Consider the following 25,466-nt stretch of genomic DNA (forward strand, 5'->3'; position numbering starts at 1 on the left):
GGAGTTCCTGTGTATTTCTTCCGTTTGGAGTCTATTACTCTTCCTCATACCTTCTCCCAGACTAACTGGCCAGCAGAGGTCACTTTGTCTTAGAAATCAAAGCAGGCTCCTCAAATTGGTGTGGACATACAAAGAGGAAGCCTCCCTAGAGTAAGAACAATTGTACTTTGAAACAGAAAGCAGTGTTAACAGTAAGCAGAGTAAAAAAAGTTAACATCATAAAAGTACAGAATAGCAGTGGTCTCTGAAAGAGTAAGACTGACTGAGCAAGAAAAGCCAGGTTAGGAAGAGAAATACTACAGAGTGGAAAAATGTTGACAATATAACCATCATGTTAGATAGATATGTGTACTTACACTTAAAAAAAATCCCCAATTGTTTAAGCCAGTGCTTTACCACACAAGAATAGAAAAAGAATCCTTCTAAGGCAGTTCTTTTTTTAATAAATTTTCAGTATGAGTTATTTGTACAGTCACAGGCTCAGTTTTAGCTTATAACAGTTAAGAATTTTAAGCTTATGCTAAATACTGCATACATAACGTAATACAGCTTGCCATGCTTAGGAACATAGTGCCGTAATGCTGACCTCCAGGGCTACCATCATGATGTGAGGGTATGCATGGCAGTAGAAAAGCCTAAAACTTCTTAATACTCTTTCCTTTCCCAAGCCGAGTTTCACTTTGATTTCTGTGTATTATCCTACACAGAATTATTGTCTTCTTTTTCTCTACAATTTTTGGTACTCCTTCATATGCAATCATCTCCCTCCCTCCTGCCCAGTAAAGTTGAAAAATATATTCTGTTACTCCTGGCCCCTTTTACAGGCTTAAAGAAACAGAGATTTCAAGCATTAGTGTAAGGTATGCTCTATTCTCCAACGCTGCTTTATGCTCATTATAAAAGGGCACAGCAAATGGGCCTGTTGTTTCAATATCTGACAGAGAGTACAGCCATCACGGTTCTCACTGTAAGAATAACATCCCTTTTACAGCAGCATTTTCGAATTAAGTTGTTATGCAAGACCGCTCACTACAAAACTCCTTCCCCCTCAATAGCCCTGGAGATCATTCTAATGCATGTATTGAAATGACTTGGACTTGGGGATTTTAATAAACCACCTATTCAGTGTATTAATTTTTAGAGGAGTAACTAGACATAAATGCTATGTTCCAAGTTATGTGCAAGAGATCTGTTTAACAGATTTATTCTTGTTTGCAAACACGCACAAAGAATTTTCTGTCTTCTATTCAAGCAGAAGAGTTACAATGGTGCTTTTGCTACTAACTATGGTACGCATTTTGGGGTTGTATATCATTCCAATTCACATGCCTCCTTGAAGTCAGGAATGCTCTTCAGTGCTGCCACTCAAATATCTGCTCCGGATATGATTTCTCAGTTGCTCTATGAGCTCAGGGTTCTGTTGCTGTATCTGCTGTGCAAACTGCTGCCCCCTGTGTTGAAGTGAAATCAGCAAGTGAAAGCAGCATTTGTAAGAAAACAGGCTATCCCAATACAGATGAAAGATGCATTACATTAGAGTTAGGACTAAAGATGACTTGCTTTATAGTCTCAAGGTATTTGTAGTATTATGACTTTATCTGGTTAAATTGTCTCCAAACAGGATTATCATTAAATATTTGTTTTCGTTCTTTAGCACTACTACTTCTACTTGATAACACAGAGGAAAAAGAATTACGTCACACGGTAAAAACAACACATCTGCTCCAGTGATTTTTTCCCTTCTTTTCAAGAGGACTTACTCTAATTGTTTAAATAACTACTCTTAGAGTTGAAGTGCAACCTTATGTTAGCTTTTCCAGAAATAAAGTGTGTAGCTGCCAGCTTCTACTTGTGAAAAAGATGTCATTAATAGAAAGTAAGGATACTATTACATCCTTATGTCTTGTATGACTGAAGTAATACCAGTAATCTCTGTAACAGTTGTAGTTTAAGAGTTAAATTAATACGTGACATTAACTCATGTAAAAGGTAAGTATTAACACTGGTTTACTAGAAAAAAACAAGTAAAAAAATAGTACTTCACAAAAAGCCTGGCTTGGCTTCTCTGTAATTTCTGCATCTTGCCCAAGCAGCAAATTATCAAGACAACTTTAAACCACGGTGCAGGTTGAAGAAAAAACACCATTTTCATATATCTCTGTTTTTTGTGAAAATAGCATTTGGTTTTTTGCACTGGTGCATCCCTTCCTATGATGTAAATTATAAATTACTTATGCCCTGAAAGGGCAAAACCTAAAAATAGTTAGAAATGGGCTAGAATGCTGAAATAAAGTAAAACTGTGTTCCTTTAAGAGAACTTGGCATATAAGCAAACCACATGCTTTTGTGGAGACCTTTCCAGATGGATTTTATCATTACTATACTAGAAAAGCCTTAAGTTCTGGTTTTTGTAAAGGTACTCTTCATTGAACTGAGTTCTCTGAAACCTTCCTCATCTAAATGGAAGGATACCAGAGCAGAACCTGTGACATGTGTTAAGTAAATCTATAGCTTTTCTAATGAGTGTCTGCGATATCTGGTAGTGCTTATCCACACAGTTTGAAAGCACGTGCAGGAGTACCTAAAGATTTAAAGGAATGCTTTTACTAAGTGGCATTAGAATGTAACAGCACATGAGAACCTGAAAGTGAAACTGAGCACATAGCAGTTCAGTCATTCCAAATGAGGGAAATGTACAAAGCAAACAAACAAAATTGTGGGAAATAAGTCTTAAGGCTTGTCAGTTTTAATAACAAACAGGCATACAGTGGGACTAGGCCACAGTGTAACTGGCTTGACACTATCCCTTTTAAGCAGATGTTGCAGTGATCCTACTACAGCTGTAACAGATAAAACTATGCAGTTCTTACTTACGCATGGATCAGGCTAGACAAATCTGACAGGCCACCAACGCCAGCAGCAGGGCCACCAATGGCATTTGACATCATCCCCGACATCCTGGAACAGTTAGCACAGTGTTGGCATTGAGGTGGGCAGGGACCTTTGTAGTAAGCAGTAAACCCTAGTTCTTTTTTGAATTGCTGGGAGGAAATGGGTTGCAAGGAGAAGAAACTACAGTAGCTTTATTTACACTAAGTAAAAATAAAATAACCTTTTCAGAATACATTACTATACACCTTTTCTCTTATTAATTCAAACCTCTAAAGATATTTGTTTTAATGGTACTCCATTTTAATACTTACAGTTGTTGAACTTGAGGATTTTGCATTAAGCTTGCTGCCTAGAATAGACAACATATAGCTAAAATTATAACACGTTTACTACTTAAGTATCATAGAGAAAAATGTGGGGGGGAAAAAACACAAAACCCCCCCACATGCTGTATTCTATTTTGTTACAAAATTAAGCTAAGTTAATGTGCACAAAGTCATATGGAATCACTACAGAAATGTATTTCAAGGATGTGAAGCTGAGAAAATTTGTTACATGTTGGCTAAAAAATAGTGGTTACAGATTCAGACATGAAAAATATGACAGGTAGCCAGTAAAAATAAAAACCCCAGTACCAGAAAACTAAACAAACAAACAAAAAAGACTTTCAAGGACAAAGATTTTCTACCAGGCTTTTTGAAGAAAAGTTTGCATTTTGTTTCTTTCCTGCCTGGAGAAATTAAATTTGCAACTATTATTACTACTATTATTAGGTATTAACAGTTAAGATTATGGCTATAATACATTGTGGAGTAAGCAGAGTGTGGACTTCCTTTGCAGCAAAGTTCTGTGGTAATCGTGTATCTTCCTACTTTGTAGTAAATGTGAGGTTATTTAAATTTCTCATTCAAAGATACCTCTAAAATTATACTGTGCTTACCATAGTATATAGGTGTCTATGGATAGATGCTATAGAATAAACAATGTGATATTTGAATGTTAGTAACATAATTCCTACAGAAATCAGTGCCTGTATGAATACACCACCCATAGGCACAACAGAATACCTTCTTATTCACTGTCTTACCAAAGGTACTACAAACCCCAGATATATCCAGTGTTAATTTTATTGATCAATATATTGCCATATATAGACATCTCAAAAGTAAATCAACTTTTTTCTCTAGTTAACAGTTGGATATAAAATGCCAAATTCAGGCCAATTCTATGGTTAATATAGGATTCTGGTTTAGTTTCTGCTATCAGTAATAAGGCTGATCTAGCTTAGGGGCCCAAAATGGAGGCTACAAGCCTCTAAGTCAGACAGGGAGGCAATTTTCCCCTTAAAACAAAACAAATAACTACCCCTCAGGAAGATAACTCATTCGTTCCTAAATGAACACGCTGTGTTCTAGGCATGTGACCAGGCATCTTCTGCAAATAATGCAAAAAATCCTTTCCCCAAAGTTAGCTCCATACTGAAGAGTATATTGTTGATTCTAAACAGACACAGAGTACATCATGTGACCAGTGAAGTGGTACACAGAGTTCCAGTGCCATTTCATCACAAATGCTATCAGAGAACTTGCTCACTCCTTCCTTACATACTGTCTCTATTATTTGGACCATGGGTGCTGGTTTTGGCTAGGGTAGAGTTAACTTTCTCCAAAGTGGGGTGCTGTGTTTTGGATTTGTGCTGAACACAGGGTTGATAAGAAAGAGATATTTTTGTTATTGCTAAGCAGGGCTTACAAAGAGCCAAGGCCTTTTCTGGTTTTCGTGCTGCCTCACTAGTGAGGGGGCTGGGGGTGCACATGAGGCTGGGAAGAGAGACAGCCAGGACAGGTAACCCCAACTGGCCAAAGGCATATTCCAGACATCATGATCAGTATATAAAGCTGGGTGGAAGAAGGAGGAAGGAGGTGTACATTTGGAGTGATGGCATTTATCTTCCCAAGTAACCATTATGCATGATGGGGCCCTGCTCTCCTGGGGATAGCTGAACACCTGCCTGCCCATGGGAAGCAATGAATTAATTCCTCAGTTTTCTTTGCTTATGTGCGGGGTTTTGCCTTCCCTGTTAAACTCTCTGTATCTCAGTACACAAGTTTTTCAGCTTTCACCCTTCTGACTCTCTCCCGGATCTTGCTGATGGGGGAGTGAGCAAGCAGCTGCGTGGGCCTTGGCTGCTGAGTGGCTGTGAAACCACACCACCATGGTATCAAACCAGATGTAAGGATCTTTTTGGAATACAGTGCACTGCCACACAAAAGCACTGATTACAATGTCCTGTTCCAGTGAAGCTACCCGAGGGCTAATAAAGTTTTAACTGTGTTCTCAAAGGAAGTAAGTTGGTGGTTGGTTTTTTTTTTCTGGGGGTGGGAAGCGTGATGCTTTTCTTTTTCTCCAGGTTCATTCTACAAAGTTCATTAAGTCCATTTAGCTAAGAAAGCTAAATTGTACTGGAAGGATTGCGCTATGTGGTATTTATATTTGTTGTTTGAACACTTAAGGATGTCAGGGATAATTTGAAAGAGTAAGAACAGAAAGGTCACAAGTAGTTCTTTACAAGAGTTACTTTAGTCCTTGTATTCATTGTTAACTGCTTTGTGAAGAATAGAAGAAATTTTCATCATGCCATTGACAAGTGTTTTACTATCAAACGATCCTCAAAAACAGCATAGCTAACCTATGTATGTTGTTCATAAGATAGAATCCATTGGAAATAAGACAGGCACTACAGGAGATTTATACTTAATTTCTTGTTTTAAGTGTAAAATTACATAGAAAAGTTGAAATTCAGTGTAATACAAACATTGCTATAATAATAGTAATTAAAACTGCTTGGCTTGTTAAACAAGTGTTTTTCTTAAAAATTCATTTTAAAAAACAAGATAAAGTCAAGCTTGAGACATACTCACCATACTAATGAAGGCAGGATTGTTTATCAAGCTTGCCATGTCAAAACTCAGTCCAGTTCCAGTCTACAAACAAATTGCAATAGAAGGTAAGTTTATCTACAAAATCCCAATTAAAACTATTATAAATAAAGAGATGCAGAGCTAACTTACAGGACTGGACATGTCTCTCAGTTTCTGTTCTGCTATTTTCAAATTTGACTTATAAGAGTCATTCTCTGGATCAAGATCCAGTGCTTTTTGGTAACTGGTAACTGCTTCTTCATATTTATTCACTGAGGTGAGAGCCAACCTAATGTGAAGTAAAGAAATCCTGAGTAGAACATAAACGACCATCAAAATATAATGATACATTTTCTGTTCTAAGTGAAACAGTATCTCACAACTGATTTTTTTAGCTTGATCACTAACTTAAAACAATTTTTGCTCCTGTGGTACTACTGCTCAGTGTAAGCACTTGTTTTTGCAGAAAAGATGATCCCTCAAGAACTCATCTTGCATTACCTGTTTCATATATATATGCAAGTTTCATGAAAAATTCCTTGACATCATCTAGTGATTTAGTCGCTATTTTGAGAGTACAAGCTGGATCCAGCATCTGTGACTTTTTTGCATAAGCTCAGTAATTCCTTCAAGTGTTTCTTCCAGTTTTTTTGATCCAAGAGTTCATTGGGCAAAGACAGCCCAAAGAATATAGGCAAGTTGGGCAAAGATAGCCCTAACATGACTTTTGCAACTTCAAGAAAACAAATATTGGACCCACAAGTTTCAGCATAATGGATTTTTGTCTCAGGATCAGTGCAAAGGTTCTCCTTAAGGCTCTTGTACTTCAACAGTTGACAAATTAGTTAAATGGCATAGTAATAAGACGCTGTAAGAAACCCTTGTATCAGGGAAGCCTGTTTAATATTTTGAAAAAGATTCTTCTCCAGCAATTCATGAGAACATAGGACAGATCTACTTTTTAAAACAATATTGTTTTCAAATTCAATTACTACATTTAAAACACCTTTCTTTGAACTATTCCAAAAGTCTATCTGGTTGTGGTTTCAATTCTATCCTCTACTGTATTTTCAATTTATAGTGACCAAAAGCTAAACTGATCTTTTCCACATTTTGTGAAAGATCTGTGTAAGCCACATTCAGCTATTTAGTACTCCAGTCCCCTCTTTTGATATGTGCTGAGCAGAAAGACTGGGGTGGTAAGCCTGTGCTAATGCCAAATAACAGACCCTAGTATTTTGTCTCAGGCAAGCAAGTTCAATGTGTTAAATACATCAGTGACAGTCAGCACTCTCAGTAAAAGTGTGAAACTCCAGGAGTTTCCAGTACTGCTCCTGGAGGAACTCACATAATATTCGTGTCTGTTTTCTTAACACAGTTACCCTCATAAAAAAACATTCTCCCTTTTTGGCTCATTAACTTGCCAAAATAGTTTCTGACCAGACTAGAAATGTAATCCGTTACTTCTGTGACGCAATAGTACTTTTTACAGAAAAAGTATTTTAGAGAATTTTAAAGAGAGAGTTTCTTAAAATACAGTACAAGTCAGAACAGTGGGCAACCATTTCTTTGCTCACAATTCCTACCCAGACACGTGGTTTTTCAGGGTCTTGCTGGAAGTATCACTTTAAATTGATATTCCCACCTTAAAATGGCTCCCATCTCTGTATATTTCTACACCTTTCTGTGACGTATAAAGAATTTCTGTCACATCCTGAGAAAAACTGATATGCCTGCATAATATAGTCAGAAAACACATCTTTTTCAATTGGGAAGGTGGTTTCTGCACTTGGGGTTTTTCTTTATTAAACATCATTTAGCCTATGCCATGTTTATGCTATGTTTATTCATCTGCTGAGCTAAGCAATGACTTGTAGCTCAAAATATGTTCTCTACTAAAACAATCAAAAAAGAGAAGCTTGATTGCCTGAGAATGGTCCCATCTATACTGTGTATCAAAGGAACATGAGTCTTACACACAAAACTCTAAAATAACCTCCAATCTCCAACTAAACCAGCCTGTAGCCTCCCTCCCTGTCACTAAAGTCGAGGGATCTTGGGTTATGCTGTATGAAGAAACAATCTTAAAGAGGGTTGAATAGAACAAAACCAATCCAACAATCAATTCAGCCTAAAATTTCCAAATTAATTAATCATCTCAAAAGCTACTTAGTCTATGTTTGTATTAGTAAAATAAACTATATTATGGAAAGTTTTCAAGTGATAGAATTCCATCATATTTTATGTTAAAATAAATGTTCCTGGCATGGTTTTGTCCCAGGTCAACAAACACTATTGCAAACAATTTTGGGGTATGGTTCAGAATTTAACACAGACTAAAGCAGTTTAGTAATAGGTCACTCAGATGTGGCCATTCCATACTGCAAACTAGATTTTAATAACACGTACATGAGCCATTTCATGCCAACTGACCCAATAAACAATTCTAAGCGTTTTTTAATTTACTGGTATAGAAAAAACTTCAAAGGCCATATGCAGCATTCAGCCCACAACCACAATGTGTTCAATTATTGAAAAAGCAAAGTTACACATCTTGGAAGAATGGCCCTTCACTCAAGTCAACAGGCTATTCAGAGAATTCCTGACATTCTTTTCAGATAACCCACTGCCTCGAGAAGCTATACAGTTATTCTCTCAGATGCCACTGAGAAAAACTACCAAAGAGACATAGCTTAGTCTTGCTAAAATATCTGCATCCAAAGATCTATTGAACAGAAAAATTAAGCCTCTATTCCTGCTAGTGTGAAGTCCCTGCTGTTCTCTAGCAGCATCATTAACAGATTCACCATTCCAACTGCAAGATTTTGATTATTCATAATTAGGCTGGAGGTAGAAAAAACACATCATGACTTTCTAAACCAAACTTGCGAAGTTGATAAACTGAATGAAAAATATTGCAAACTGGTGAAATCTGATAAAAATGCTGGTATCAAACACAAATATAGAAAGAGCTGACAGCCCGATAGGGTCATCCTCAGAAAACTGCTAGACTTTCAGAACAAGAATGTCAGCTAAGTAAAACAACCTGGCTCCACTTATTTCAGAAAATCGATGGTGATTTACATGTGAGATTTTAGTGTTTACTCAGATTTGTATTAGCTTACCCCATTCTTCCATATGCTTTGCTGTACTTTGGATCTATTGCTATGGCGTTCTCACAGTCCTTTATTGCTTCCCTGTAGTTGCTGAGCTTACTGTGAGCAGCAGCCCTATGAAGAAGATGGTAATGAAAGGAGAGAGCTTTGTCAAAGAAACCCCCAAATCAGCAATAATAAAAAAAAAAAAAAAAAACAACAAAAAAAACAAGCTTAGACACTCACATGCTAGTCTTAACTGACTTCTTATTCACTATTTAGACAATCCTTATCTTTCCTCAATTAAGTAGAGTGAGTAAATGTTATGTGCAAAAGTGCATTGCTAGACTACGGTTTTGGAGAATGCACTCACCGCTGAGCACACAAAGGACAAATAATTCTAAGGAACAGTTTTAGATCCAGCATACGACTATGCACAAAATAAATCATAAAACCTATTACAAGAAGTGAAACTCTCAAGTAATACTTCACATAAAATCCTTGTTTAAGGAAAAGTATTGTATAAAATTGGAATTTTCCAGCAAGAAGTATAGTTTTACAGGTATTCAAAGGAATGCCGTGATTTTTTCCCTGCTTGGATTTTTAGAAGTCAACTCATGGTTGCAGGTAACTCAGAACAACATTTCTCAATAACCTCTGAATTACTAAATTAAATTGCATTTGTGTATTGGAGAAATACTGAATGATGCAAACCTTAATATAACAAGAGTAAAGACTTCGCCAAATTAAAAAGGACACATTAATAATCAAAACTTCCCCAGTTTGAAAGGTCTCAAAACACTTATTTGTTCTTTCTTGGTTTAAAACACTATAGTAGAAATAAAGTCTTTTTCTTTTTTATTAGGATTCCTTTCTCCTGTGATTACCTCCAAATTGCTTGATTTTTTCTGACTGGAATTAAAATGTCTTCAAAATGGGATTACTTACCTATTTTAAATATTTGGACTGTTTAACATTTGTCACACTCCATAGATGCCAGTGGAGATTTACAAAAAAAGGGTACAGTACTTAATCTTGCATGCGTTTGAACGGAAAATGTTTTTTCTATGTTCACAAAAAATTATATGGCCAGTTACAATTTCAAGGGCATCTCAGCTTTTTTTTTTCTCACTGCTGTGAGTAAAAAGCAAGACCATTGAAGGCAGTTTGTCTCCATAGCTCCCAGACAAGGTCAAGAAAGATAAGGCCTATATTTACGCAAGTACCACATCACCCACAAAATTCCAAGCATCTTATGTTTTCTTTTAAGTGACTACATACAATACCGTGCTGATCAACGTCAAGACTCATTGTGGTCCTCACAAATGTGATAGGGGATAATGCAACACACATAGAAAAGTATTTCTACTTTTGCCAATTACAGATTTGGTGCTTAAGCCCATTCTCCTGAGGAAACTTCCAGAGATTTTGGGAAGCTTTTCAATCTGGTCTTAATTTCCATTTTATACCTGGAGTCACTTATATGATTAGTTTTCCCGAGGAAAATAGATGATTTACACTTTGAACTGCTGTCTTTAAGTATATAAAATATTAACAAACTGCACATTTCCTTTCCCTTTATATTTGCCTCAAAACACTGAATCTTTTATTTGTATTTATCACAAACTAAACTCTGGAGTAATGGAAACACTGCTCTAAAACTAAAATAATCCCTAGGTACACTGCCACAAGGCCAGATTGACAGCATTTAAGTTAATATATCCTATATCCTTAAATTAATAATAGAGGCACTCTGGAAGCAGGCTCATTCCAGCAGGGCTCACAGATGAGACTGCCTTTGCTCTTAGGCTGGTCTTCCAGGCAGCAAAAACATCCTGCTGCAACTGGGTTAACATGCACTGCCAGGCTCATCTGCTGCTGAATCACTATGTCTTCACTATGGTGAAGAAAGGATTATGTAACGAAACCACAAAAGCAGTATTGTTATTTTTCAACAGATCACACATTAAAATGCCGAGTATTTATAAAATGCACGAAACCTCATAGCATTTCCACATTGATGATTTTTTTCCTCAGGGAAAGCCAGCACTAAGGGAGGTAGAGATGGCACCTGAGTCACTAAGAAAACCAGAAAAAAAATAGGCTTTTACTACTCTCAGCAGACTGAAAATCATAGCCTATGTTATGATTTAATATAGACAACCTAACTCACAAAACCTGATCTCAAACATTACCAGGCATTTTAAAGTCCATATTACACTTTTAAATGATACAGAGATGCTGAATGAGCTCACTTTAACTTCAGATATTCTTCAAATCTAACCAAATAAATTCTGAATAGCGAGGGCTTCCAGCCTTTCATTGCTTTGATCTACTTCAAAATTTATCTTTAAAATAATGTTACTCAAGTTCTGGAATGAAAGATGTGTATCATTTTCATTTTACCTGTTGCAGTAATAGACTGCATTGTTTGGATCCAGTTGTATAGCCCTAGTGTAACAATCCACTGCAGCACCATAATTTTCTTCTTTCATATGATTATTACCTGAAATAATTATAAAAAGCTCTTAAATAGTTAGAAGATACAGTGCTCTGAATGAAAGAAATAGAGCAGCTACCTTACAGCATCTATATAAGGGAATTATGACTGCCCTTTTTTGAGATACATTCTTTTGAACAGAACTGGCAGGGAATAATGAAATAAAAATACACTATGTCTGTAAAGTTTATTATGTACATAGTAGTCCACCACATAAACCATTCTCTTCTCATCTTCGTATTTCACACTTTCCAGTTAGTTTCTGCTGTTAAGCAAAGATCACTTCATTGAGAAGTGTAATTTTAATTGCAGTTCCACTCTAATATAGACTTAGTTGTAACTGTCTTGCAAGCCTCATAATCCAGCAGGCTACATTAATTTCGTAATTTCATTTTCTTATATGTCCCAAAAACTTGCTTGTATCTATGTAATATGAAAAATCAAACAAATCAAAACTAAGCACATAGGTCCCACTTTTGTGATACCATGTAAGGAATTCAATAAGATAATGAGAAGTATGTATAGCACAAGCAATCTAAAATGACTCACATTTCCTATTTTTTAAGTCCATTGGAAAACAAAACCCAGAAACATTTATATAACTTCTATACAGACAGAAAATTCTCGAGTAAGCTCTTTCAAAACAAAAGACACTTTACACATTCTTTTGTCCCCAACACAGGTCAGTCTTTCTAGTTTCTGTCTTTCCTGATGCCATAAGAGTAAAGAAAAAATCCTAGTTCAGAGTGCCCCGGTTTATGATTGTCCCTGGGTCCTGCAGTTATCAATGTTTGGCCTGCTAGATCCTACAGAAGCCTGGGTTTCCCAGAAATGTCAGGAAATTGCCAAGAAAACTGTAGACTTCCACTGACTTACTTGTATTTTGGCAAAATATTCAAATCTTATCCTAAAACAAACAGGAGAAGGGACAGGTCAGATTACTACTGATGTAGATAACTGCAAAAGCAAAGCCTGGAAAAGTTCAGTCAGTGCAACTGAGCCTCTGACAGAAAGCAAAAGACTGTGGAGCAAGCAGTCCTAAGTGTTTGTACTAACTGAAAACAACTGTACTTGAGTTTCTTTTTAAAGATGGAGAACTGAATAAACAAAACCATATTGAAATAACTAAGTATCATCAAGGTAGTACAAAAGTACCTCTTCCCAATAGTGCTATACTTACTGTAACTATATTCACCAATCCTTTAGCAAGAAGGCAAACAAACTGTAATTGCACGTATACCTTCCAAACACATACAGAATGTAACAATATCTTTCTAATTTCTAGAGGCCCACTATCTACACAGCTTTGCTTTGTTCTCAATCCTGTATACTAAATCCTGTTGTCAAATATTTGCAAGTTAGCTGCACTCAACAAGATTGCAACAGCTAATGTTCCTTTAAAACAAAACTGCCATCAATGACCATGAACATTAGAATTTATGATACTGCTCTGAGCCAAAGATGACCTGGGGTACAGGGCTAAGTTTGAGCAAATATCAGAGCATACTTCTCTTGCTCGCTCTCTCTCCAGCTACAACTTGGCTAAAGGAAAACATAAAAATAGCTAGATCTACTAACTGCTAAGATAAGGAAAAGCAAATGTATCATTGTATTTTAACATCATACAAAAACTCTTAAGACCAAAAAACTCCACTAATGGTTATACTTTTTGAACATGTGTCCTTTATAGCGAAAATACTACTTATTATAATTTAATATTGCTGTGGTAATACACAGATCTTTTTAGGATGAGGCCACCATTACACTATACAAACCTGCACAATCTGTGCTCTTACACAGCTTACATTAAGTCAAAGTGTCAAGTGATAGACAAGTGTAAGCAAGTAAATTCAAGTATTATTTTTTTTAATTTGTATTTATAAATTACTTTCTGCTTTTCTAATGGCCAAGAAAGACAATTTCGCTACCTGATTTTGTTTCGCTATTCATTAGTCAATTTCTACAAGTATTAGGGCTGAGTTTTCAGAGCAGAGGAGGAGCAGGCTGGTGGCCACAAAGATGAGGGAAGTTATTCCATAATGACATACAGATAGAAATGAGGAAATCAGAGTTATAGAATTACAGTATTATAGAAGATACAGGTCAAATAGACTTCCCCAAGTCACCTTGTTCATCTCCATAATTCAGGGCAAAAAAGCATAATAGCAGTCAATATGCATATGAAAATGTGGAGGATTAACATAACACTTCAGCATTAGAAAGCAGTAAGTTTTAATTTTATTATGGGAAATTAACCAGAGGCATTTCAAGCAGTTCCAAACTGCTTACTAATGCCCCTGACAGCTGACACTTGAAATGGTCCTTCATTAAAGTTTAGACTCTTTCCACTTTTTTCAGCAGAGCCATGGAATTCCTTTTCTAAAACCATACACAGACACGGATTTAAAACAGCTGTAACGCTCACATCTGGAAAGTGCTGGCTATCCCTACAGTCCAATGACCATACTGAGAGCTACAAGTGTTCTTCACTTTCCATGAGTTGACAGAAACAGATAGCAAAATGAAAAGCCAAGATGTACCACAGGTATGTTATGACTTACAAACTAAGTTTCGCTTGTGACCTGACCATGTTTGAGCTCTTTACCCTTAGAATTTAAGAGCTAATGAGCAACTTCAAGAATTACGAAAACTTACTTTCAGAGCAAGTAATGGACTGCATTCATGACTACAGATGACCAATTTTAAGATAAGACAGACATGGAACTCATTTTACTCACTGTCAAAAACAGTAGAATTTTTTCCACATTATTGTCCTGCAACTTTTGAGGGAGTTACATCTGCTTTGTAATAAGATGTTTACTTTTTTTTTCTATAAAACTCAACTGCCTGAAAATTCAACAGGTTATTAAAAATGTAATTTATAAAGCATCAATCCATAACAATTCCTGACACTTTTCACTGCTACATGTTTTTTCCCTCTCCCCCTTCTTTTTGAAGGGAAATAACATAGACGTTTTCTTAGGTTCTATTAGTAAAGTCTTCTATGGTACAGCTGCTTTTCCTCAGAGAACAGCAATAACAGCTGTCAAAGGGGAAATAAACAACTGGCTTGTCTGCAATTATAAAGCACACAAATGATGTCACATATGTGAAATACTAGCCCCAGTAACTTCACAAGAATTTTTCCATTGGCATAAGCTTTTACCATCACCTAACCATTTCAAAGTAAGTAGAAACTTGTATAAAAATTCCATGGACAAACAGAGAAATCTAGAATATGCCAAAAAATACCTGTTCAGTCTTTAAAGCTTCTGCTACTCAGGAACACTGCCAACTTCACATGTTATCCCTTAATTTTTAAGCAACCTCCAGAGTAGGAGGTTGCTTAAAAATATAAACAATATTTTCTTTGCTCCCAGATGAAGCAAATCAATTAGACCTCTTACAACATAAGTCACCAGAGAATATAAGCTGAAGTTTTTTTGTGGGGTGTGTGTTGCCCAGCTGCTACACTATCATTATCCATGATAACCCAAAAACCTAATAGGAGCGTAAGACATTTTATTTCTATGTTTATTACAAACCTTCATCTTTCAGTTGGTCAGCCTTTACAACATTCTCTGGTAAAGAACCTGAGAGAGGCAGCATGTCATTCTGTATGGGACAAAAAAAAAAAAAAGTTTTTTTTTCATTAAAATATAAACCCCAATTTTATTAAAAATTTCTTTATCCTGGGCAGCACTGTGTCAACAATCAGATTTTCTGTAGTGTACAGGAAGTGTGAAAGAATTAAACATCACTAACACATCCTTAGAAGAAAAAGCTTGCTTTCTGCTACTGAAAAAACCTTATGGCTCACCACATGTTTTAAGGAAGTCAAGGGGAAGATAGCTGATACTTCTTCAGTCTTGTTTGTTTAACTTTGACTTTCCTGTTTACCATTCTGATGGTTTTTGCACTTGGGATCTCAGATAATATGTATTATTAGTAAACACTTCAGAAGTTCCCATTTTAAGGTTAGTGTTCAAAATGGAGCAATTACATTATTTCCAGAAAGGAGTGAGAAGCATCAAACTACAAATGACACACATCAGATACTTATCTCTGGGAACTGCAAAATGCTCAACTGAAGGATAAAAACCTTGAAGTGAGAATGAGACATCCACTGTTGATTAATTTTCTGGAATTGTCCTTGCCTAGCTGAAATTAATTCCTCCCACTGCCCCAAAAGATTCTCATAATGCTAGCCTTTTACAGAAATTCAACTTTTTCATGTTTTCCTTTAAGTTATCACATCATTTTGACCTATAGAGCACTTAAAGATTGTGTATACAACATGAAACCTTAGCACATATTGGCAGAGTAACTCTAGAATCTAAATGAAACTCTTACCTTGTGAATAGAGTTTGTGAACATTTCTATCAAATGCTGTGGGGGTGCAAGATGAGTATCTTCCAGGCTAATCTTAAACACAGTCTCCAGACACTGAATTGCAACTTAAAAGAAAAAAAAATCACCAGTTTCTCAATAGAAGCATAACTTTACTATTTATTTATAAAGCAGTGACTTACTTCCCTATTCAGCTAGTAAAAGCAGCTCTTTGGAATAAATCATAAAATAGAGAGGCTACCTGATCCCCATAGAATTGGCTTGCTGAAAAACATCTAAGATATACACAATCCATAGATAGTTTGGCCATTATTTTGCAAGCAATTAAAAAATTTCATTTCGGTTCCTTGAGTCACTTAAAGCCTTTTTTTAAAATGTAAAAAAAAAAAAGCATTTAACAAAAGCACAAAACTCATAATACAACTATGCATGTCCATGTGCCACACACCCCACCTCAAAAGATCACAACTACCATATATCTGAGTTGCATAACAGCTGGAAGGAAACTGCTCACCTTTACTGTAAAGAATAAAGGCAAGATACTTGTTAATCTTATTTTTTTTGGTAACAAAATATATTCATTTGAAGACACTGTTTATAAATAAAATGCTGCAATAATCACAAACTTTATTCTATTAAAAAATATATCTGCAATATCCTTTCACGTGTTCAGTTGTGTAAGGATTAAATGGCCCTCCCAAATTTGCAATAATGCAAACACACAGTAATTAATTCTAAAAAAAGGAGAGCCATATACCTAACTAAAGTTTTAAATGTGCTCACATATTTTTAGGCAAAAGAAGATCAACAGCAATTACTGTACACAAGTCTGAAGATGTATATATATATATATATTCCATTATTAACACTACTGTGACTTATATAATTATTTTCCCTATATACTTAAGAATCTAGTAGAACGTTTTTCTTAAGGTATATCATCTAAATATTTTAGAATTAAAAGTGAAGAAGAACAAAGAAATATTTTGAACAGAAAAACAGCCTTTTAAAGTCAAGATATACAAAACAGACAACCAGAAGTACCTGAATTCAAATCAGGTATCAGTATAAACAGATTCTTAGTATTTAAATTGACTTTCAGGCCAATGTTAATATAAAAATATAGTCTGAATTCTTATTTGCATTATAATGAACCTGAATACTAACCCAAAACTAGTAAAGTAAAACTCCTGAAAGTTAACAACAGTAAGGCCAGTTTGAGGAGCCTGTTTTCTATGTCACAGCAGGCAGAAAGGGTGGGGGAAGTAGATCTGTGAAATAGATAGTAAATCCTGTAAAATGTAATTTTTTTTTTAAGTGGTAACATACAATTATTCACAAAAAAGTAAATTAATGTAAAAAGTTAAAGCTGATAACATGTAACAATTGAACACAAAATAACACTGCTAAATATGCATGCAAGTTGCCCCTACAACATATTCCTAAAAATTTATCAATTTTTCAGGTTCTAAAATACCCACTAAGAGTGCTGAAGAAATTGTGTTAAACTTCTTTGTCTCCCTCTATGTAGAAAAATTTAGTTCTTGTAAAGTGAACACTGATAAATGCTGGATTCTGAATTACACATATTAATAGTACTTATTACCAGGTCTATCAGAAAATCAGTGGAATTACACATTTCTTTTTTCCTTATATGACTTAATAGGAAGCCTCTTGCAATATTTTACTTATTGGTTTTCCCCACCAACTTTTTTTTATCTAAAGGCACTCCCTTTTCTGAACGTCTTACATAATCTGTAGTTTTGCATAAATTTAAAATACAACCTCCCCCTTATCTTTCTCAAAGCATTAAGTCTGTGACACCAAATCTCTATGATATAGGAGTTTTGGAAAATACAGCAGTGTAAATTACGCCTAAATGACAGTTCTTAGTACTATTATTCTGCATTTCCATTAAATAATCAAGTTTTTATCATGAATTCCCACATTTCTCCTTTATGTGAAAAATGGAATTTTTATTCCTTCTAATCTATCTTTCGTGTGTATAATAAAATTAGGAGCTCTTATGGGATGAATCTATAGGTTAGAATAATAACCACTGGTTAACATTCAAGCCAACAACAGAAACCCACATAAAAATAAGCACTGCCAAAACAGAAACTTTTCCAAATCAGAGGGTGTAATAGATTGTGACAATATAAATAGCTACTCTGATTTAATGTTACATAAAAACCTGACCCCACTAAAGTCAAAGGAGTGAAGACTTCTTTTCACTAGAGAAGTACCTCAGGAGGTCATGCTGCCATCATCTTACTATCCCATTATCAAAACAAGCACCATCCACTGCTGCAAGCTCAATATTATCAGTGAATTGTAAAGATTTGATCACTGTGTAAGCTATTAATCTTCTCTGATTTCAAAGGCCAAAGCTATCTGATCTCCTGATCAGCTCCACCATCACACACACACTTTCAGAAGCCTCAGCTTGAACTGACCACCTTGAAAATCCTTACAGGTCCCTGCTGAACAGCTGGGACTTACACCCACTATCTGACAATAGGAGCAACTGGGTTATGCTGGAGCCTAGCTCTGTATTCCCAGTGCCACAGAGCTCCAGGATTTTCTGCCACCCTAACACAAATTGCAAGCAACATGAAGGCATAAGAGCCAACATGCAGGCTGTTGACTGCTGAATAACGAGCACTGGGCCCCTTTACTACTCAATACCATCTTGCTTCGTCTAGTATATAACCTTCCCTGTGTCAAGTATTATATGCATCACCTGCCTTCCTATTTTGGAAACACTGCCTTAGAGAAATTACTTGTGGTACACCAATCATAGAGGTAAGAAAAAAAAAGATCACAGCCTTGTGCATGTTGTAGAGACTTTTCTTTAATGCCACAGAAATAGGTGCTATGAAAGAAAGAAGGGAGGGGATGAAGGGAGGAATAACTGCCACTTAAACACAGTCTAAAATATAACTTAGATGAAGTGAAATATTTAGATCATACAAAAGAGTTGAGCACTAACCACCAAGAGGCCTATATCACTGTTCTAGATCCTAGTGGAGTATGTTTCTCTGGTCTTCCTTCCAACTACTCTGCTTCTCAAATAAGGCATTTTTATTCATCAAGCAAGTACAAAATTCCTTGAGGAAATTTACACTATCACTGACATCCCTATATAATTCACATATGCAGAATGAAGATTATCAACAAAAATGGAGTGTGAATACATCCTAGATTGTATTTTCAGAAGGTCTCAATTTTATTTGCAATCTTCTAGCTCTTTTTGTTGTTTTGTGGGAAATGGGAACTGTTGGACTTACTTCTTGGCACAGTCACTTAATCATTCAGTGTTTTATCTTTTCACAGCCATCAAGTAAGTACATAAGATACTGATAAAAACTATCAGTCAAGATTTTGATCCCTTATGTCTCCATCTAACATTAAATACTTTAATGGGTAGGACTTGGGCTACTGCTGCTCTACATGCACTGAAGATGTTTTGCACAACTGAGTCAATTTTTCAGAATGCCCACCTCCTACCCTCTAACACATAGCATATGGTACTGTGCTTGTGGCAGCATAGAGCTCTAAAATTAGGATTTCAGATCTGTATTAAAATGCTAAATTTTGCATCAGTATTTAAGCACAACTGAGGTTTTATAAGATTTTTTATTTAGAAAACTGAATCTTAAAAGTTGATTCCTTCATATAGACATTGGCTAAAGTTATGTTATTAGGTAAAATTTCAATCATAACCCAATGTTTATCAGTTTCATTATAAAAACAAAAGGAATATTCTTCATCTCTCATTATATATGATCTCCAAAAACATTGTTTTCTTTCATCAGATGAAGATCATCATAACCTGATACAGGTTAAATTAATTTGATGGCTACTACTTTTCAAAGGTACAAAATGCTGCAGATCATTATATAAAACCAAATCTTTTACCTTTGATTCTTTTGGAACTATCCTTTAAATAGAATGACACAAAGGTTTCTTTCTTATTTACACTGGTGAACAATAACAACACTGTAAAACTGATAAACATGAGAATGAACCACATCGAGGTTTATCTTTTAAGTTTACACTTCTGAGAAGAAGGACTCGTTTTGTATCTCAGCAAAGTCTCTCCACACCTCAGATTTCACAGAATTTAGTAATCATCTACTGCCTGCAATTACTTACTGTATTGCTAGTTCTAGCTCCCTTTTACATCCAAATTCCTCCTCTGGTTGAGTGACACAACCAAAGGCTGCTTGAAACAGCGCAGAGGTCTTTTAAAAAAATTGCTATGAAAGCTCATTGTAGAATTGACTTTATTCTTTCCTTTCTTAATTCCAAATTGTGATTCCACCTGACATGAAGTCTCCAAGACTTAGGGAAAAGGGCACTGTGAAGGAGGAAGGCAGATACCATGAAGTTACAAAAACTTTATGACTGTCTGTCAGTAAAGAAATAGACACAGAAGGCTATCTGTCTCCAGCTATTTATGCAGATAGATGAACTTGGGTGTATAACAGAAGTCATACCATACTGAAAATACTTGCTACCATGTACTCTTTGGAACCACTACTGAAGTGAAAAAAAAACCACCTCAAAGCATTTATTTTATTTTCCATGTTCTCAGGATGTCTTAGCCTTCCCTTCTAAATTACATGGAATTCTTGCAAGTACAAAAAAGGAGTTTTTCCCATAAATCAAACCCAATATATGATAATTGTTTTACTTCCTCAGTGGCAAGCAGAGCTACTAAGAGATATAAAATGCAGAAAGAAACCAAATATAAAAGAGAAAAATGATCATCAGGCAAACATTTGTGGCACATATACGCAAGTTATTACTAGGGTCTGATTACAGCACCGCTTAACTTAGAATCCAGAACTACTGAGGTTAGAAAAGACCTCTAAAATTGATGTGATTCAAAGTATCTGTTTCTCAAAATTAAGGTAGTACACATGTGACTTTAGAATATTTTTTAAATTGAAGATGCTTAAAATTAATAATCTCAGAAACATTAAGATAATGATCTTATTCGCAGATAATATTTGGTGGCAGTTTCAGTTACGTCACTCCAGTTACTTTTGTGATATTATATATAAGGCAATGCAACACCTGTGAGATATTATACATACATATATACACACATATACATATATGTGTGTATATGTATATTAGCATCTTTATCACTTACCTTCCAAGCTTTCTTGTTCATCTGGAGTAAAAGTATCCATCTGACTCTGCTCTCTCAAGAAATGGATGACTGCATAAACCAAGCGCTTGACTGATGACATACTGAAATTGATTCAGTTTCTCCTATGTCTTAAAAACAACAGGATCTCTTATTTCAGAAAATTTATTCCTACGGTATTCCAGTCTCCTAGTGACCTCAGTAAGAAGTACATACAATACACAAAACCTTATCCTTCACCAAAAGCCGAATAAAACAATATAACAATTTCTTGTTTCTTGAAAAAAGAAATAAAATTGTATGGAGTAGGGAAAACTGCTACAATAATCTAATCTAACTATCATCAGGAAAGTTGAGTCAGAATCACAGAAGGGACCTACAAAGATAATCAAGTCCAACTCTCAAGTGAATGGCCCATCACCAAGGCTAAATTAATTTAGCAGCTTATTTTTCATTTATAGGGAGTTCTTCTATGGTTTTACTTTTATTTCTGAGACGTGCACTTGCAAGAAGGAGCACATGCTGAGGTCAAAACCAATTAAAAAGCCACAGTGATAAATCTAATGACATATAGAAACACACTTCAATAAAAGGTGTTCCTTTTCTGGTGTGACATGAGTGTTATACTTTAATTAAAAATGCTCTATGGTGTGACATGGTGTTATACTTAAATAAAAGGTGTTCGTTCTTTGGTGTGACATGGGTGTTATACTTTAATAAAAGACGTTCTATGGTGTGACATGGTGTTATACTTGAATAAAAGGTGTTCGTTCTTTGGTGTGACATGGGTGTTATACTTTAATAAAAGATGTTCTATGGTGTGACATGGTGCTGCAGAACAGTTCATTATCACTTCGGACAAAGAAGTGGAACACTGTGACCTCAGTACACACTTGTGATTAGAGACACTACTGGCTCAGTCTGATTTCCATTCAGCAGCAGCTGGGAGTTACATAACCTGGAGGACAATTTTAGTTACAACTTTCCAAGTTATTTTTCCTTTAACCCTTTTGATTTGAAAGGGTACAATCTTGTCCAGCTCTTGGGGCAAAGCAGGTTTAAAAAGGAGCATTAAATGAATGGCAAGACCAGGGTCAGCCCGCAGCTACATTATTTTCTCCCCACAGCGCGCGACCGAACCGGTGTGCGGACAAACCCCCGCCACGCAAACCCCGCCGTGGGGACGGGGAGAGCCGGGAGGGGCAGTGGAGCACAGCCGGGGGCACCGGGGCTCCCGGATCAGCTCCCCCGGCAGGGACAGTGCAGTACCCGCGCTCGGGCGCGCCCCCGCGGGCTCGAAGGGGGGCCGCGCTCCCGCCCCCCGCCCACCTCCGCGTCCTCCCCCGGCCCAGGGCCGCTCGCTCGGGCCCCAAGTACAGCCCTACACCGCCCGCGGGCCCCTCCCGGCACCGCGGGGACCGCGGCCGCGCCGCCTAAGGTCCGATCTTCCGCGCCGCCCCCGGGCTCTGTGCACCGGGGGTGCGGGGAGGCGGCGCGGAGCCACTTCGCAGGCCCCTCGCCCTCGCGGGAAGGGGACATCGCTCTTACCGTGCGAGAGGTGGCGAGTCCGCGCCGCCGGCGACTGGGAGCGAGCAGGGACGCGGAGCCGGAGGAGGCGGTGTCGGAAGCGGATGCGCAGGGCGGCGGAGGAGCAGGGCTGAGCGCTGCGCTCTCGGGTGTACAGAGGGCGGGGTGGTGGCGGGAGTGAAGCCGGTCCTTGTGCCTCCTGTGTTTCTTCTTCCTCCTGTGTTTCTTCCTCCCCTGCCCTTCTTCCTCCTCCTGTCCGTCCTTCCTTCTCCTCTCCTCCAGTCCTTCCTACTCCTAGTCCTTCCTCCTCTTCCTCTGCTCCTCCTCCGCTCCTCCTCCGCTCCTCCTCCCTTCCTCCTCCCTTCTCCGCGAGTCCTCCTCCCCGTGTCTTCCTCCTCCGCCGCCCTTGCGCCGCCCTGCCCATGCTGTGGCTGTGCGCGGGCACGGTTCGCAGGTAGGGGCGCAGGGAGGGTGGTGCCGCGGCATCCGGGACGGGGGGCGGTCTCCGGAGGGAGTGGGGGTCGCCTGGCCGGACTGGAAGCCATGGGAACGCGGAGCTGCCCGCGGCTGACGGGACATCCCCGTCCCCGCCCGGGAAGCCGGGCCTGACCCCCGGGCCGGGGGGAGCCGCAGGGGAGCGGGCGGGGGGCTGAGGGGGGACGGGACGCACCCCGGGGGGCCGAGCAGACAATGGGGCAGGAAACCTGTGGGGTTCATTGCCTCAGTTCCTGGCGCATTTCCCGCTGTCCGCCCTCTCTGGCGTGAGCTCCGTCCTGTAGGGCATCTAGGTGGGCAGGGCGGTGAGACGAAGTGTCCGTCTGGTAATCGTTGCACTGAGTGCCACTCGTACTGCAGGAGTAATGGGCAGGAAGACAATGGAGGGAAAGAGAGCGCTCTAGCAACGGGACTGCAGCAAGGTGTGTCTAAAGAGAGACTGGCAGGGTGTTCATAGTAGCTCTGTAGAAAGATATATCACTATTACACGTTGTATGAAGGGTGAGACGAGTACCAGTATGCTATCGAAAGGCTTTAAAATAGGGCATTACTTATCTTGCTCTGTAATGAACACGAACTCTAAATGGACACCAGAAAAGCAGCGTGGAAGAAGCTTATAGTCAGTTCTAGGTGAACCAGAGAAATGAGCATCATTGCTTTTACTCTCGCCTCTCAATTTCTCCAAAAGACCAGATTTGATAGGAAAAATTGAAGTAATGTGAATATGTTGTGGTAATGAGAATGGAACTGAATTTGAGTGTAAAAGGAAAAAGATGGTTACCTCGTGAGGACTTTTGAGAAATGATAGTTGTGTAGTTACTGCACAAAATGTACTGGTTTTGTTGTATTTCGCAGCTTTTCTTCACATCAAATGAGGATTGAGGGGTATTAGCAGAGAGAAAGTAAGATCCAGAATATTTTTTTTCATAAGGCTTCTGCTATTGAAAATTGATTGACCTATTTTCTGATGCTGAATAAAATGCACATCTATGTTCTTTTCCTAATACACGTTCACATTCCTTTTTCTGTATAATCATTTTCACTGTTTTCCATATTTTGTGACTATCTTTGTTTGCCCTACAGATTTTTTTCATCAAAAGAAGGCAAGGAAAGGAAAAAGAGTATGGAATTTTGTTTTCTTTAGATAAAAAATTAAAAGGTCTATCTCTGTTGGCGGTTTGCATTTGGACATTGAAGGTATCTCCTTTTTAAGTAGAAATAAGTGTAGTGAGGAATAATTGCTCCACTTTGTTAATTGTGATTTTTTTTCTCCAAGTCATTATTTCAGTTTGCCCAAATAATTGTTTCACAAAAGAGAGTATTCTTGAATAAATAGTGATCTCTAACTTTCAAAAGTTAAGGAATTGGTCACAGAAATGTCAAATAGCAAAGATTCTCAGCTTCTATTTTCCCAAGGGCACCTTCATGTGAGATAAAAATGATAGTTCTTAGCAAGTTTCAAGTATCATTCCTTACATTAAGTAAAATTATGTTAAGGTTTGGTTCTTTTGATTAAAATAGACAGATTTTGGGAAGGAGGCTTTTCCCAGTTAAATATTCTTCCTATCGGAATCCAAAAGATTCAAAGTTTTATATTCAGTTCAATAAAATGCATGGGAAAAGCCAATCTGGGTTACCTAAGTAAGCACAGTAGTCTGTTTACTTTATGAGAATACTCCTAGAAATAGAAAAAAAGAATCTGAATAAAAATAGATGCACTGATTTAAATAATTTCAGTGTCCTAAAATCATCCTCTAGGATTTGTGAATTCTGGAGCATTGCTTTGAAAAAATTTGCTTTTGAATTGGAAAATACATATACATGTACTCTGGAAAAACTGGAATTTATATTTAAGATCTAATTTTAGATTTCCATCACTGTAAAAAATTTCTGAACAATGGCATTTTTCTTGATGAGGAAGAAAATGAGCAAGAAGCAGAGGCTGGGAAGAGGCAGAAAAAGAAATTACATTAGAGGGTAAAGAAATAGGAAGAACTTTTACAGTAATTTTCTTATTTCATACTTGCCATATAGTGTATCTCTATGTTTTTATTGAAGTATCAGGTCCAGCACCTCGGCAATGGCAAAGACCAGACAGGACACTTGGAGCATTTTTTTCCTTTCCATGGGTTCCATGGACTGCACAACCTCTTCTGTGTATTGCAGCAGTGATTTTTCCTGTAGTCAAAAGCAACAGTTACCACTTTTCTAACCACAGCAGGCTACAAAAGAGCAATTTATCTATTAGACAGAGTTTGCAGAAAGTAATTATTTCCTTGGACTGGCTGAGACAAATGTGTTGAGCCCATAAACATTTTGTGGACTGAATTTAATCCATGGAGAACCAGTAAGCAATGTGGTTAATGTCTTTTAAGGACATACCTTTGTCATGTTCTGTCATTCTCTCTATAAAGGAAGAAGTGCCTGACTTGGAAAGATTTCTTTTAAATAGTTTGGGTTAGTTCAAAAGTCCAAGCTTTCTTCTGTAGGAGTCAGGATCAGGTCGCTCAGAAAGCATAGAAGAT

At 37.4% G+C, this 25,466-nt stretch overlaps 2 protein-coding genes across 10 annotated transcripts in view; one reads left to right on the top strand and one right to left on the bottom strand.

Moving 5' to 3' along the window:
* Positions 1 to 1,174: 1,174 nt before the first annotated feature.
* SGTB (small glutamine rich tetratricopeptide repeat containing beta) lies at positions 1,175 to 22,689 on the bottom strand. Of its 2 annotated transcripts, none has more exons than XM_027887747.1 (11): positions 22,468 to 22,689; positions 20,923 to 21,118; positions 15,762 to 15,865; positions 14,954 to 15,023; positions 11,315 to 11,414; positions 8,939 to 9,043; positions 5,964 to 6,102; positions 5,814 to 5,876; positions 3,204 to 3,241; positions 2,875 to 2,958; positions 1,175 to 1,451 (listed from the first exon to the last, which is right to left on the bottom strand). In XM_027887747.1, exons 2-11 carry the CDS (start codon positions 21,020 to 21,022, stop codon positions 1,340 to 1,342), a joined length of 915 nt encoding a protein of 304 aa, XP_027743548.1. In that variant the 5' UTR covers positions 21,023 to 21,118; positions 22,468 to 22,689; the 3' UTR covers positions 1,175 to 1,339. The 2 variants fall into 2 exon arrangements, with proteins under 2 accessions (XP_027743548.1, XP_027743547.1); XM_027887746.1 differs by having other exon boundaries at positions 20,923 to 21,050; positions 22,468 to 22,688.
* Positions 22,690 to 22,813: 124 nt separating this feature from the next.
* Positions 22,814 to 25,466, top strand: part of NLN (neurolysin) — a 44,600-nt gene continuing 41,947 nt past the window's right edge. For 6 of the 8 annotated variants that reach the window (XM_027887733.1, XM_027887739.1, XM_027887738.1 and 3 more), the window contains exon 1: positions 22,814 to 22,900. In XM_027887733.1, the coding sequence (XP_027743534.1) occupies positions 22,869 to 22,900 (32 nt within the window). In that variant the 5' untranslated portion in view covers positions 22,814 to 22,868. Of the gene's footprint in view, positions 22,901 to 23,301; positions 23,364 to 25,466 lie in introns of those variants that run through there. The other 2 variants (XM_027887737.1, XM_027887740.1) reach the window with 2 other exon arrangements.

The sequence above is a fragment of the Empidonax traillii genome, unplaced genomic scaffold, assembly GCF_003031625.1.
Source record: "Empidonax traillii isolate 1590-97213 ecotype Southwest subspecies unplaced genomic scaffold, ASM303162v1 scaffold220:size741200, whole genome shotgun sequence".
NCBI lineage: Eukaryota > Metazoa > Chordata > Aves > Passeriformes > Tyrannidae > Empidonax > Empidonax traillii.